Source organism: Desmodus rotundus, chromosome 8 (genome assembly GCF_022682495.2).
Source record: "Desmodus rotundus isolate HL8 chromosome 8, HLdesRot8A.1, whole genome shotgun sequence".
In the NCBI taxonomy this organism is placed as follows: Eukaryota; Metazoa; Chordata; class Mammalia; order Chiroptera; family Phyllostomidae; genus Desmodus; species Desmodus rotundus.
The window spans coordinates 50,368,545-50,384,450 of NC_071394.1; the positions used below are offsets into that span (position 1 = coordinate 50,368,545).

General features: G+C 35.9%; 1 protein-coding gene across 2 annotated transcripts in view; it reads right to left on the minus strand.

Annotated features, from left to right (window-relative positions):
* Positions 1–11,712: 11,712 nt before the first annotated feature.
* Positions 11,713–15,906, minus strand: part of PCMTD1 (protein-L-isoaspartate (D-aspartate) O-methyltransferase domain containing 1) — an 81,117-nt gene continuing 76,923 nt past the window's right edge. For both annotated transcript variants that reach the window (XM_045186076.3, XM_024578360.4), the window contains one exon: positions 11,713–15,064. In XM_045186076.3, coding sequence (XP_045042011.2) covers positions 14,697–15,064 — 368 coding nt within the window. In that variant the 3' untranslated portion in view covers positions 11,713–14,696. The remainder of the gene's footprint in view (positions 15,065–15,906) is intronic.

Genomic DNA, 15,906 nt, shown 5'->3' on the forward strand with positions numbered 1-15,906 from the left:
GGAGCAGGGGCAGGGGGAAGAGGGGCGGAGCAGGAGATAGCAATGGGGAAAAAATGGAAACAACTGAAATGGAACAAAAAAAAAGAAATGAAAATTTAAGTCATCAACACTCAGTGTAAGGGTTTAACAGCAAATTTAAAGCAATTGAAGGAAGAATTAGTGATTGAAAGATATACGAAGTCTGCCAGAAAAAGTCCAATCATTGTTTTTTTAATGTATTTTATTGATTATGCTATTACAGTGGTCCCATTTTTTCTCCCTTTTATTCCCCTGCACCCTGCACAACCCCCACCATCATTCCCCCACCTTACATCATGTCCATGGGTCATACATATAAGGTCTTTGGCTTCTACATTTCCCATACTATTCTTAACCTCACCCTGTCTAATTTGTACCTACATTTATGCTTCTTATTCCCTGGACCTTTTCCCCCATTCTCCACCATCCCTGTCCCCACTGATAACCCTCCAAATGGTCTTTATTTCTGTGAATCTGTTCCTGTTCTAGTTGTTTCTTTAGTTTGTTTTTGTTTTTGTTTTGGGGGGTTTCGGTTGCTAATGGTTGTGAGTTTGTTATCATTTTACTGTTCATAGTTTTTATCTTCTTTTTCTTAGATAAATCCCTTTAACATTTCATATAAGGGCTTGGTAGTGATGAACTTTAACTTGACCTTATCTGGGAAACACTTTATCTGGCCTTCCATTCTAAATGATAGCTTTGCTGGATAGAGTAATCTTGGATGTAGATCTTTGCCTTTCATGACTTGGAATACTTCTTTGTAGCCCCTTCTTGCCTGCAAGGTTTCTTTTGAGAAATCAGCTGATAGTCTGATCAGAACTCCGTGGTAGGTAACTGTTTCCTTTTCTCTTGCTGCTTTTAAGATTCTCTCTTTATCTTTAATCTTGGGTAATGTAATTATGATGTGCCTTGGTGTGTGCTTACTTGAGTCCAAATTCTTTGGGCCTCTGTGAGTTTCCGGGACTTCTTGGAAGTCTATTTCCTTCGCCAGGTTGGGGAACTTCTCCTTCACAATTTTTTCAAATAAGTTTTCAATTTCTTGCTCTTCCTCCTCTACTTCTGGCACCCCTATAATTCCAATGTTGGAATGTTTTAAGTTATCCCAGAGGTTCCTAAAACTCTCCTCATTGTTTTGAATTCTTGTTTCTTCATTCTGTTCTGGTTAAATGTTTATTTCTTCTTTCTGGTCCAAACTGATGATTTGAGTCCTGGGTTCCTTCCCTTCACTATTAGTTCTCTGTACATTTTTCTTTATTTCACTTTTCATAACCTTCACTTTTTCCTCTATTTTGTGACCATACTCAAACATTTCTGTGAGCTTCCTGATTACCAGTGTTTTGGAGTTTGCATGTGATAGGTTGGCTATCTCTTGATAACTTAGGTGTATTTTTTCTGGAGCCTTGATCTGTTCTTTCATTCGGGCCATATTTTTTATCTTGGTACACCTGTTATGTAGTAAGGGGTGGAGCCTTATATATTTCCCAGGGTGGGGGAACCCACTTCTCTGCATTGTGGTGCTGTACGTTGGGGGGGAGGTCTGAGAGGGAACAATACCACTTGCTCTGTTCTCCACTGGCTTTCAGTCACTTCCACCACTACCCACAAGCAAATTGGGCCCTTCTGGTGCTGATTCCTGGGTGGGTGGTTTTGTGTATGTTCTAGGACCTTGTGGATCTCTCCAATGAACTCTCCTGTGAGGCTGGGAGTTTCTCCCACCACTGCAACCCCCACAGATGTTTTCAGTCAGAGGTTTTGAGGCTTTATTTCTCTGCACTGGAACCCTGGGTTGTGCAGCCTGTCTGGCTCCCCAGTTGTTCCTCCCGGTTTATCTATACATAAATGTGGGACTGCCCACTCCACCAGCCACTGCCTTTCCCAGAGTCCTCTCCTCCCTTGGCTATCTATCTCTGCCCCTCCTACCAGTCTGGATGAATGTTTCTTCTTTAACTCCTTGGTTGTTGGACTTCTATACAGTTTGGTTTTCTGGTAGTACTGGTTACTTTTTGTTTTTAAATTGGTTGTTGTCCTTTTGGTTGTGTGAGGAGGCAAAGTGCATCTACCTACACCTCCATCTTGGCCCCAACCATTGTTAATATACCAAGAACCATTTGCACGACATTGATGTAACCTGCTGCCAAGGAGAGTGCACTAGAATGCACATTTGTAAACAATGACGACTTCACTGTACTAGTCACTGGGGGCGGTAAATGCCATTAAGTGAGCAAGTGTACTGTGTCACCATTGCATTCAAAATGACTGAGCAAGTAGAGCAACAAATCTGCATCAAATTTTACATTAAGTTGAACATTCCTCCACATGAACTATTTGGATGATTGAGAAGGCCACAGCTATGGGCAACTGGTGATTGGCAGCCTCATCATGACAACATGCCCACTCACACATCACATCTTGTGCAGAGTTTTCTGGCAAAACATCAAATCACCCAGGTGACTCAGCCCTGCTATAGCCCAGATTTGGTGGCCTGCAACTTCTGGCTTTTCCCAAAACTATAATCACCTTTGAAAGGGAAGAGATTTCAGACCATTTTTTCAGACCAAAAAGCCAAGAATTTCCAGAACTGCTGAAAGACACCAACCCACACTGACACAAGAAAAATAAAATAGTGGGTAAGATAAATTTAAAAAATCATATCTAGGCACAATATATGAAACTACAGATAATTAACAATTCCAAGACATGAATATTGACAATGTCAAGAAAAATTCTTTAAAGCAGAGATAAAAGACAGATAACCTTCGAAGGAATGGCTATCTGTTGAGTGGACTTTTCTAGCTACAATGAAAGCCAAAATGTAAACAAGTAACTCCATTTTTCAAGACAATACTGTTTATCTAAAAGTATGTGACCAGTGGAAATATTTTTCAGACAGACAAAACTAAAAGTTAACTACAGTCTTTCATTTAAAAATATTCAAAAGGATGTACTACAGTGAAAAGAATATTGAGATGATACATGATTGAAAAAAGAATAATGAACAGAAAAAAGTATAAATGCTAATTAAGCAATTATTTGATAAATAGTAGTAATGATGCATTATAGGGGCTTAAAAATTAGAAGTGAAACACATGATTCACTAACAAATAATTTTGAGGTAATGACTTCAGGGGTCAAGTGTTCTAAAGTGTATCACTTAGGAGGAAAATAGGAGTGTGAACAACTTTAGACTTGGGTAAGTTGGGTGAATGTATTAAAATGTTGAGATTACCCAATAAAATAGCAAAAAAAAAAAAAAAGTGATGACCAAAAAAAGGGAGAGAAAAAAAAAATAATCCTTAAAAAAAGAGAAAACAAAAACAGAAAAAGATGTATAACAAAATATGATTCTGTAGTAATATTTAAAATGGATGTATATTAATATAATGCCTCAAGTAAAATTTAAACACTGTCAAAAATGTTTTAAGAAACTCAGCTATGTCATTAATAAGAAACACATCTAAAACATAAGGATACAGAAAAGGTTGACAATAAACATAGAAAAAGATACAGTAGATGACTACTAACCAAAAGAAAACTATAGTAAGCAAAGAATATAAAGAGGGTCTCTACATGTCAAAGGTTCAATCACCAGGCATAGCAAACATAAAGTATAATATCACTACATTAAAATAATCAAAGTGAAAATTGAAAGAACTACAAGAAATTGACTTTCCATCTTCAAAGCAAGAGATTTTGCTAAAAACTGATATGCTGCAAGCACACACAAACACAGAAGATGTTCAGACCACATTAGACTTAAAAATACAATTAAAAATTTGATTCAGCTAACATTTATAGAACATTACACTGAACTGTAGTATATATATACATTTTAAGGACACCAAACCTTTTATTAAAATGGCTATACAGGGGCAATAAAACAAAAAATAAGGCTGCTCTTCCTGCTCATCATTTCCATTCAGCACTATACTGGAGGCCCCCCAAAACATGTCTGGAAAAATAAAATAAAATATAAAGGAAAAGATAAACTCTCTTTATTTAAAGGTGATTTGATTGTCCATGTAGGAAACTTACAAGAATCATAAGACAGTGTTAGATTTAAGTAATGTATAAAAATCAATAAAGAGAATATTTTAGTAAATACAAAGCATTGAAAAATACAAATAAATCTAACAAAATATATTGGAGACAAAATTGTATAACCTTATTAAGATATTTAATAAGACTTAAATAAAAGCATAGTAGTACCATATTCATGGATTGTAGAACTCCATATCATAAACATGTTAATTAGCACACAACTTGACCTATAAATTCACTATTATTCCAAAGGAAACCCCAAAATGATTGTGTGTGTGTATAATCTGAGAAGTTGACTCAAATTTTTATCAAAGTCCAATGGTCCAAGAATAGCCAAGAAATTCCTGAAATATAAATTGAAGGGACTTGTCTTTCTAAATCAAGATATATTGTAAACTTACAGTACATAAGATAGTATAGTGTTAGCACAGGAATCCATAAATTGACAAATAAAAAGAAAGCCTAAATGTATAGAGTACAAACATATGAAAACTTAATTTATAACAATGTTCATACTGAGGATCAGAGGAGGAAAACAGAACTTTTGAAAAAATGGTGCTAACAATTTACAATAGCCAAGTGCTAGAAGCAACCTAAGTGCCCGAAAAGGAGCTCCTATCCTTTGCGACAGCATGGATGGAGCTGGACAGCATTATGCTAAGTGAAATAAGCCAGGCAGTGAGGGAAAAATACCATATGATCTCACCTTTAACTGGAACATAATCAACAAAAGAAAAAAGCAAACAAAATATAACCATTGACATTGAAATTAAGAACAATCTAACAACAGCCAGAGGGGAGGAGGGATGGGACAGACAATGGGGGGAACGGTTTTCAGGAACTACTATAAAGGACACATGGACAAAACCAAGGGGGAGGGTGGAAGATAGGGAGGGAGGTGGGTTTGGCTGTGGTTGGGGAGAGTGGTGGGGGGGGAAATGCAGACAACTGTAATTGAACAATAATAAAATAATTTTTAAAAATGGTGTTAAAATAATCGGTCAAAAAGGTAAAATTAAAAAAAAACTGAACTATTACTTCTCACCTTACACAAAGATCAATAGCAGGTATACTATAGACTAAAATGTGAAAGATAAAAATCATAGGACTTTTTGTAAGAAAATATAAGCTGGTTTTTCATGATTTTGGAACTGGGGGTGTAGGAAGATAAATCGGACACAATTAAAATTGAAAATGCAAATTCATCAATACATCAAAACAGCATAAGAACAAAAACAAATTGAGAAAAAAATCTGCAATATATGTAACTCACAATGGATTAATATATTTAGACTACAAAATAAACTCCTACAAGATAATTTTTTAAAAGAAACTATAAAATAAAAAATTTAAAAAATACTTGAAATGAAACTTTGCTGAAAGAAAACCAAAAAACAAGAAACACTTCAAAACATTTTTAAAAACACCATTCATAAATCAATAAATGTGATTCACCACATAAACAAAAGGACAGAAAACACGATTACATAAATAGATGCAGAAACACTTTTGATAAAATCCAGCACCCATTTACAATAAAAACTCTCAGCAAAGTGGGAATAGAGGGAACATACCTAAACACAAAAAGGCCATATATGGCAAACCCACTGCCAGCATTGTACTAAATGGGTAAAAACTACAAGCGTTCCTCTTAAGGGGACAAGACAGGGATGTCCACTTTCACCTCTCTTGTTCAACATACTACTGGAAGTCCTAGCTACAGCAATCAGACAAGAAGAAGAAATAAAAGACATTGAAATTGGAAAGGAGTAAAACTGTCTTTTATTTGCAGATCATATGATACTGTACATAGAGAACCCCAAAGATTCCATCAAAAAACTACCAGAACTGATAAATGAATTCAGCAAAGTAGGACACAAACTTAACATTCAGAAATTAGTTGCATTTTTATATGCCAATAACAAATTGACAGAAATGGAAATTAAGAAAACAATCCCATTCACAATTGCTTCAAAAAGAATAAAATACCTAGGAATAAACCTAACCAAGTATATAAAAGACCTGTACTCAGAAAATTATAAGACACTGAAGTAAGAAATTGAAGAAGATACAAATAAGTGGAAGCATATACTGTGTTCATGGATAGGCCAAATTAACATCATGAAAGTGCCCATACTTCCCAAAGCAATTATAGATTCAATGCAATTCCTATTAATATTCCAATGATATATTTCACAGAATTAAAACAAATATTTCAAAAATTTATATGGAACCACAAAAGGCCCTGCATAGCAACAGCTATCCTGAGAAGCACAAAGTGGAAGGAATCATGCTACCTACTACTAAACTATACTATAAGGCTATAGTAATCAAAACAGCCTGGTACTGGCATAAAAACAGACATATAGATCAATGGAACAGAATAGAGAGCAGAGAAATAAATCCATACCTATACAGTTAATAGTGGACAAAGGAAGCAAGCATACAATAGGCTAAAGATAGTTTATTCAATAAATAGTGTTGAGAAAATTGGACAAATACATGCAGAAAAATGAAGCTAGACCACCTTATTATACCACACAAAAGAATAAATTTAAAGTGGATCAAAGACAAATGTTAGACCCCAAACCATAAAAATCCCAGAAGAAATCACAGGCGGCAAAATATCAGCCATTGCTTGTAGACACTTTTTATTGGATATATCTCCCCAGGAAAGGGAAACAAAAGAAATAAACAAATGAGACTTCATCAAACTAAAAAGTTTTTACACAGCAAAGGGCATCATCAACAAAATAAAAAGACAACCCACAGACTGGAATTACATTTTCGCCAATACATCTGATGTGGGGTTAATATCCAAAATGCATAAAGTACTTAAAAAACTCAACATCAAAAAAACCAAACAACCCAATAAATAATGGGCAAAGAACAAAAGGCTAGTAGGCTTCTGGCCAAGATCTATGAGTAGGTAGATACGCTTTGCTTCCTCACACAACCAGAAGGATAACAACCAATTTAAAAACAAAAAACAACCAGAAGTACCAGAACTGTATGAAAGTGACAGCCAAGGAGTTAAAGAAACATTCATCCAGGCTGGTAAGAGGGGCAGAGATGGGAAGCCTGGGCAGCAAGGACACCCAACAAAGCAACAGCTAGTAGACTGGGTCAGGCAAGACCATGACTGGCAGACTGGGAGGTCCCACATTTGTGAGTGGATCAGCCAGGAGGAACAACTTGGGATCAAGACAGACCACGCAAAACAGGGTTCCAGCTCAGGGAAATAAAGCTTCAAAACTTCTGGCTGTAAAAATCTATAGGGGTTGCAGCAGCAGGAGAAACTCCCAGTCTCACAGGAGGGTCCATTGTAGGGGCCCACAGAATCCTAGAATGTACACAAGCCCACCCACCCAGGAAACAGCACCAGAAAGGGCACAACCTGCTTATGGAAGGCTAGGGGAGACTGAAGGTGGGGCAAGAGCCAAGCAAGTGGCATTGTTCTCTCTCTAACCCTTCCCCCACAATGCAACAAAATGGGTTGCCCCACCCTGGTGAATACCTAAGGCTCTGCCCCTTACAACATAACAGGTGTGCCAAGACAAAGAAATACGGCCCAAATGAAAGAACAAATCAAAACTCCAGTAAAAGAACTGAGAAGAGGAGATAGCCAACCTATTAGACACAGAGTTCAAAACACTGGTGGTAATCTGAATGATCACAGAAATGATTGAGTATGGTCACAAAATAAAGGAAGATGGGAAGGCTATGAAAAGTGAAATAAAGGAAAAATGTACAGGGAACCAACAGTGAAGGGAAGGAAACCAGTACTCAAATCAACAATTTGGAACAAAAGGAAGAAATAAACATTTAACAGGAACAGAATGAAGAATCAAGAATTCAGAAAAATGAAGAGAGGCTTAGGTACCTCTGGGACAACTTTAAACATTCCTACATCCAAATTATAGGGGTTCCAGAAGCAGAAGAGGAAGAACAAGAAATGGAAAACTTATTTGAAAAAAATAATGAAGGAAAACTTCCCTGATCTGGCAAAGGAACTAGATATGCAAGACCAGGAAGCTCAGAAATTCCCAAAGAAGCTGGATCCAAGGAGGGACACACCAAGACACATCACGATTAAATTACCCAAAAATAAATATAAGGATATGTACTTTAAAAACCAAGTAGATGATAAAGAAAAAAATTAAAAATAGACAAAGGACCTGAATAGACACTTCTCCAAAGAGGACATACATCACTAATCATCAGAGAAATACAAATAAAAAACACAATGAGATAACACCTCACACCTGTCAGAATGGCTACCATCAATAAATCAACTGACGCGGATCCTGGCCCACAGGATCCGTTGTGGTTGCAGTATACACATACACACGGACTACAGAAATCCTGTGAAGGAAAAGGGACGGTGTGGCCACCCTCTCAAGAGAAGAGTGCCTCTGAGGGCCTCGGCCACTCCCTCAAGAGGAGAGCACCCCAACCCTTGCCTTGACAGGCTTTTATTGTTTTTCTAGGCCTCTTACATCAAAGAAGATCCTCCATTACTATGCAAAGATTTGTTTTGGGTGGTTATCTTTTTCAGACAAAGGAGAAGGTGTCACGGAATACATCAAAGGAGGATATTTGCAATGTAAAGGGCAAAGTGGTGAGACAGCTAGGTTCCATACCTGGAAGGTCTAGCCCAGATTTTAGGAAGATAAAGATACTCAGTAAACATTTGCTTGTCTCAGGATGAGGGAGGTTTAGCAAGAGCAAGTCTCAGAGCAGTCTAAGTACAATGCAGGCCTGATTTCCCACTGGAGAACTTATCCATGGATGTGGGTCCTACCCGCCAACCTCGTTACCCACTGGCTTTTCCGAGTGGGGGCTGAGCCACATTTCTCACGCTTGGAACAGTTCCCCACAATCAACAAACAACGTGCTTGTGAGGATGTGGAGAAAGGGGAACCCTTTTGCCCTGTTGGTGGGAGTGCAGATTGGTGCACTCCCAATGCGGAAGTGGAACCAATGTGGAAAGCAGTATAGAGATACCTACAAAAATTAAAAATAAATCTGCCACCCTTGCTGGTGTGGCTCAGTTGACTTGAGCACTGGCCTGTGAACCAAAGGGTCACCAGTTCGATTCCCAGTCAGGGTACATGCCTAGGTTTCAGGCCAGGTCCCCAGTGGGGGGCCCTTGAGGGGCAACCACACATTGATATTTCTCTTCCTCTCTCTCCTTCCCTTCTCCTCTGTATAAAATAAATAAAATCTTAAAAAAAAAAATGGATCTCCTTTTTGACCCAGCAATTCCACTTCTGGGAATATATCCAAAGGAACCTAAAACACTAATTTGAAAGAACATAAGCAACCCTATGTTCGTTTCAGCATTATTTATAATTGCCAAGATATGGAAGCAGCCCAAGTGTCCATCAATAGATGAGTAAATAAACCAACTACGGGATATTTACACAATGAAATTCTACTCAGCTGTAAAAATGAAGACAACTTTACCCTTTGCAACAGTATGGGTGGAACATTATGCTAAGTGGAATGATCCAGAGAAATACAAATACCATATGATTTCACTCATATGTGGAATCTAACAAATAAACTGAACTGCAAAACAGAGATAGACTCAGATGAAGAACAGATGACTGCCAATGGGGGGAGGTTAGGTGATGGAGGGATTGAGTACAAAAAGAAAAAGGACTCATGGACATGGACAATAGGGTGGTGATTTGCTGGTGGGTGGGAAGGTATAAGGGACTAAATGGTAATATAAAAAATGTAATAATTATATATAGTTTTTAAAAACCTTAACAAGCCCCTTACAAATAGGTAAAAATCACTACCAACTGTAGGGTAAGGAGATGTAAACCTGGAACATGGAATATTTAAACATTGCTAGAAGGAATATATATTGTTACACTATTTGGGGAAACAAATTTGCACCATCAACTAAACATGTTCCATGGCCCAGTAATTTTCCTACATATGTACACTAAGACTCTTGCACACATATAGTTACAGAACACAATGGAGAATGTTCACAACTGAGGTACTTGAGGGCACAACACATGTCCATCAATGTAGAAAAACTAAAATGTGAGTTGTGAATGAAACCAACCTAACTATATACAACATGGTCTAATCTCAGAAGGGTAATGTGAGTGGAAAATTGCATTGTAAAAGGATACATACAGCATGATCGCACTTAAAAAGTTAAGCATGCATGAAGTTAAATACTGGGTTGGCCAAAAACTTCATTTGTTTTTTTTTCTGTAAGATGGCTTTAGTAGCACTTAGTTGTCTTTTGACTTCATTTAAGATAATTTTGTTAAATTGTATTGTGAGAGCTGTCATATCAGGGTGCATTTTAAGAAACTTATCAGAATTGGTGAATTTTTATGTAGCCACTTTATTATTGAAGATGGAAGAAAATCCACATTTTCAGCATATTACATTATTCCAGAAAAGGTAAAAACACGTGAAACAAAAGATTTGTGCAGTGTATGGAGAAGGTGCTGTGACTGGCTGAACATGTCTGAAGTGGTTTGTGAAGTTTCATGCTGGAGATCTCTCACTGATGATGCTCCACGGTCAGGTAGACCAGGTGGCGTTGACAGCGATCAAACTGAGACATTACTTGAGATTACAACATTATAACACGCGGGAGAGAGCCACCGACATACTCAAAATATCCCAATCAATGATGTTTTTGGTGAAAATAAAAAATGTGTCTTTTATCCTATGGAAAAATCTCTATGGACTTCTTAGGCAACCCAATAATATAGTTTACAGATATGTGCACATGTGATAACACTACTATAGCAAAAGCAAGGTCATGATAAACACAAAAGGGTTACCCATAAGAAAGGGATCAAGATTGGGAAGGTACACACAGATAATCATAAATCAAGTAGTCAAATCTAATGGTAGAAACACACATAGTAGGTCCTTGAATAACATCATTTCCTTCAACATCATTTCATGAGGTTGATGAGAAAAAAAAAGGTCACTGGCAAGGCTTCTGTCTGTGTACTTGGTATGCTCTTCCCATGTCCATGTAGGTTTTCTCTGGGTACTCTGGTTTTATTCCTCCACATCCCAAAGACACGCACCAGGTGAAATGGCGTGTATAAATTATCCCTGTGTGTGTGTGTGCGCGCACACATGTACCCACAATGGAAGGGCATCCTTACCCTAACCCTGAGCTGCCTGGTTACCCACAGCCCTGAACTGTTTTTGTTCATCTTTCTTAAATATATGTATAACTCACATTTATTTCAATGCTCAACATTAAAGTGTTTTGGGGTTTTTATTTAGAAGTTTAGTGATGTTTTGTGACCAGAAATAGAAAGTAGAAACTTAACTGTTGTTTTCATCAACTAGCATAAGGTAAAACTGGTTTTGTTATACCTCATTTAGCTCAGTTTTGAAGAACCTATCAATGATGTTAAAGTGAGGACTTGCTGTATTTACACATACACTGAATTATCCTTGTACTTTACATACATAAGTAGCCTTCATATCTACTGAATACTTTTTAAAAATAATTTTTTCAAAACCCTAGTCTTCAGAGGTGGCAATAGCCGAAAGGAAATTAGATGTCCAAATACAGACAACCATAACTCAGCACAGAGCCATAGGTGTACTGAATTTTTCTAAATTAAAAAAAAAAGCCAAGCCACTGAAAAATGTTGAATTATATGCAATTGTTTATTTAAAATAATTTCCAAGTCTTTACATAATTTAACAGATTTTATTTCATTTTCTCCCCTCAGACAGCTAGAAACCTTTACATTTTTTCTTTTATTTTAATCACTATATATGCCATCTTAGCAGCAATATCCTTTATCATTACCAGAACCAAATATATCAACCAATAAGCAGTATAGATTTAATTATTTTCTTAGTAGTTATGGTGCCATTCACAAATTTCTTGGAATTTATCAGATGCTGGATGCTATTTTGAGCCATCTTCAATTGGCTGATTTAGGAAAATTATGCTACTTCCTCAGGCCTACTTTCTCTTGCAAAATAATTGACTGGATTAGAGTATTTCTATAGTTTCATCTGGCTATAAAATCACATGAATATATCCCTCATCATTTTCAATTGAGTTTATTTGATACTTCTCCACTTATAAAGCATGATTACCTATACTCAAGTAAATATGAAAGCATTAAAAAATAAATACACAAACCCAACATATTCTTAATCACTCTAATATACAGTGGAATCTTGGTTCTTGAACTTAATTCATTCTAGAAAACTGTTCAAGAAGCAATTTGTTCAAAAACGTTATCTCCTTTATTTGTCATCTGAGAGACATGTGACTGATTATACTGGTATCAGTATGAAAGGGTTACCAGGTAGAGAATTGAGACTCAAAGTTTTGTTCAACAACTGAGACATTTTTTTATGTGAACAACTTGGCTGAGAATCAAACTGTTCAAGAACCGAGATGTTTGAGAACTGAGGTCTGACTATATTCCCATTAATACATAAAAGGGCTTTCACTTGAATTTTCCTTTTTTATTTCTATTTATTTATTTAAAGTCACAACTGTAAAATGAATACGTTTAAAAACAAAAGATACATTTAAATGACAAAAATAAGCAATCATGAAAATCTACTGTATACTTTGCCAAGGCTGACAGAATAAAAGATGTTGTAAGTCAATTTCCAAATTTAGCCTTAACAAAACCTCTAATCGTAAAATCATTTAATATGTGCATTTACATATCTGAACATCTGCTTCCAAAATGAGTGTGTGTGTGTGTGTGTGTGTGTGTGTGTGTAAGGGTGCTAGATAAAAATATGTGGGTACCAGGAACTCAAGATTAAACTTCTAAAACTAATATTCAATTCAAAATAAGACGAACATTTCTAATAGATGACAATTGTAATGAAACTATTTTTCTCGACAGAAATGTGAGGTGGCATTTCCTTACAATAACAGCTTAGTAATCATCTGAGATAAATTGTGGATCAATCAGTGGTATAAAAACAAACACTTTCCATGAAATTATCTTTTATGTGACTAAAATGTTCTAATTTACTTGGGGTAATTTATGCTTAGATTTTAAACACTATTTTTAGACATCTGGAATTACTAGAACTGAATTTTTTGAAACATCTATGTATTACTAATAGTTGACTATTTGCAGAGATAAGAAACCTTTCGTTATACACTGATTGGGTCTCCTTAAGCATATTTGATCAACTATTAATTAACAGTGATGCTGGTGGGAATAAGTGATACTCTCAATTTTTCCTTTTAAAAAATACATAATCCTTGTAACACTAATTACTAAATATGTTACATTATATACTTTCTTAATAAGGAATGACTGTTTTCAGGCCCCAGTATGATGAAAAGACACTAAAAATCACATTTACTACCTGCATTATCACTGAGAAGCTATAACTAACACAAATGATAGTCTTAAGTATGTGATATTAAGCAAAAAACAAAAATCATTATAATTTTACCAAAAGAAACAACAGACAATGAGAAGAAATTAAATGAGCACAAAGTAGGTCCCAAAGATTACACTATGACTCTGAACTAGATTTTCAAAGCAAAAGGCATCTACATATAATTCCTGTGAGTTTCTTACACCATGAAAGTAAATCTCAAAGCAGATGTAGCCTACCTCAGTCAAAGATAAATACTCAGATGAACTAGAAGTTCCATTTGCTAAAGTGCACCAGCTGACCAAACCTGCTCTGGTCCTGCTACTGAAGCATGGTCCAGAATTGGCCATCACTCATGCCTAATCATTCACTCACTGTGCTATCAACAGTCAATATTGAACAATGAATTTTTTTTAAACCAAATTCTTTATATAGTGGATTATAGAAACAACAATCCTAAATATACTATCTTCTAAAACTCCAGAGAATAATATAACTTCATTGTTTTTAAATACTGAAAATGTAAAGGGTCCATACAAATTAAGAATTGTATTAAGCATATACTTTTTACTTTAATATTCACTTGATGTGTGCTCTTAAAATCTCTATGAGAGAAGCAGGTATTTTCCCCATGTCTTTTGGCAATAAATTCAAAAGCAAAAGTAGCAGTGCTGTTGAATTCCATGGAACTTTTTTTTTAAAGCTAAATTATTCAATATCTGTATTGTTATTGCACTCATAATCTGCCCGGAATACATCTATAGTAACTCAGCAACAGTGAATGCAAAAAAAGTAAGGTAAGTGGGTCTACAAAGCAGTTAATTTCTTTATTAGATAAGAAAGTTTTCATAGAGGAAAGGCAAATAACTGCAATGCAAATATGATTATATATGCTTAATAATTATTTAACCTTATATAAAATTAAGTCTAACTTTCACTACTACAAATCTGTAATGAATCAGAAAAAGATTTACAGTACACAAAGCCTTGACTATTGTTGCATTCCACTCTTGAAGTCACTCTGAGTTAAAACAGCAATTTTTCCAAGATTTAAAGAAAAATATATTTTATAAAAGGGATTCCTTTTAATCACTGAATACATTATTTTTATTACTAAGACAGAAACAAGTTATACTTTTTTCCCCCACTATAATTCACTCTGATAAAAGAAAGATTTCTCTCTCTTCTAACTTCTAACAAAAGCTACACCTTCAAGACTAAAGGAATTATCAGTAGGCATTCTTTCTTTGTGATTTAAGTTATTTATCTCTAAAATATGTCAAGTAAGCTTTTAAAGATTCAGGGAGGGGGAGCTTCATGATTTTTTCTCTCAGTAAATTCTGAGGTGGCTCCTCTGGCTTAATGGCTTCATTGTGATCTTTCTCTTCCTCTTCTTTGTTATCTTCTTCCATTTTTTCATCCTCCTCACTGTCTAGAGGCTGAGGAATAAGCTGATTACCCACAAATACATAAGTGTTAATTCTCTGTTTAACTCTCTTCCTTTTCCTTTTGGGTGGAGCCCTCTGAGGAATCCCCTTGGCTTGCATCTCATCATTTATGAAATTTCTAAGTGTGCGTCGAATGTAAATACGAGCCAAGTCCTGCAGATTCCTTACCGCACAGGGGGCTATAAAACACACACACACAAAACATAAAAAGAAAAACATTATTAATTTCTTCACAGAACAAAACATATATTTCCTGGGAATGTTAGAAAACAGTAAGTATAAAAACTCTGACTTTCGAACTAACAAAAATTTCAAGGTGTTTACTATGCCAAGCACCGTTCTAAGCACTGAGGACAGTGGACAGTGCAGAGGTTTGTATGTATAGATTTGGGTGTGATCCTTTGCATCTTCATACAAATTCTTTGGAAGGGAAAAATAAGAACTTATAAACAGAGTACATGAGAATTAACTAGTTAGGTGACAAGAATAGTCGAGAGATTTTACCCTACATACGTTTTATATTTTTTGCTTTTGAAATAAATCAATTCAGAAAACCCAAATAAAGGAGTATTTGAACAGATGCCCATGTGTAAGCTCTAAAGCCGGTGTATGCGTGTACACACACAGTTTCTATCTTTCTGTAAATCAACAACTAGAACTGGTTCATATGGAAAGGCCCACCAGAAATGCTGTGAAGGAACACTCATTAACTCGAAGAAACATAAAAGATTTCTTTAAGTTATTGATGTTTACTCCTACCAAATGCATCAGAGTTGGAACATACCCTTTCTGCTTCGCTCCCATCTCCCACAGATCTATAAATGCATAAGCCCTAGAACCACATACTCTTCTTGGAAGCCTGCTCCAACATCTTGTATATAAAAATAAAACTATTATCAAGGATACTTCTCAAATACCTAAACTAAATAAAACACAATCCTCCTCAGTTGAACAGCATTAAAAAATCTTCATCATTCATTTTTCATTTTACTTCTGGTTCTCTTTTCTCAATGCCTCCCAT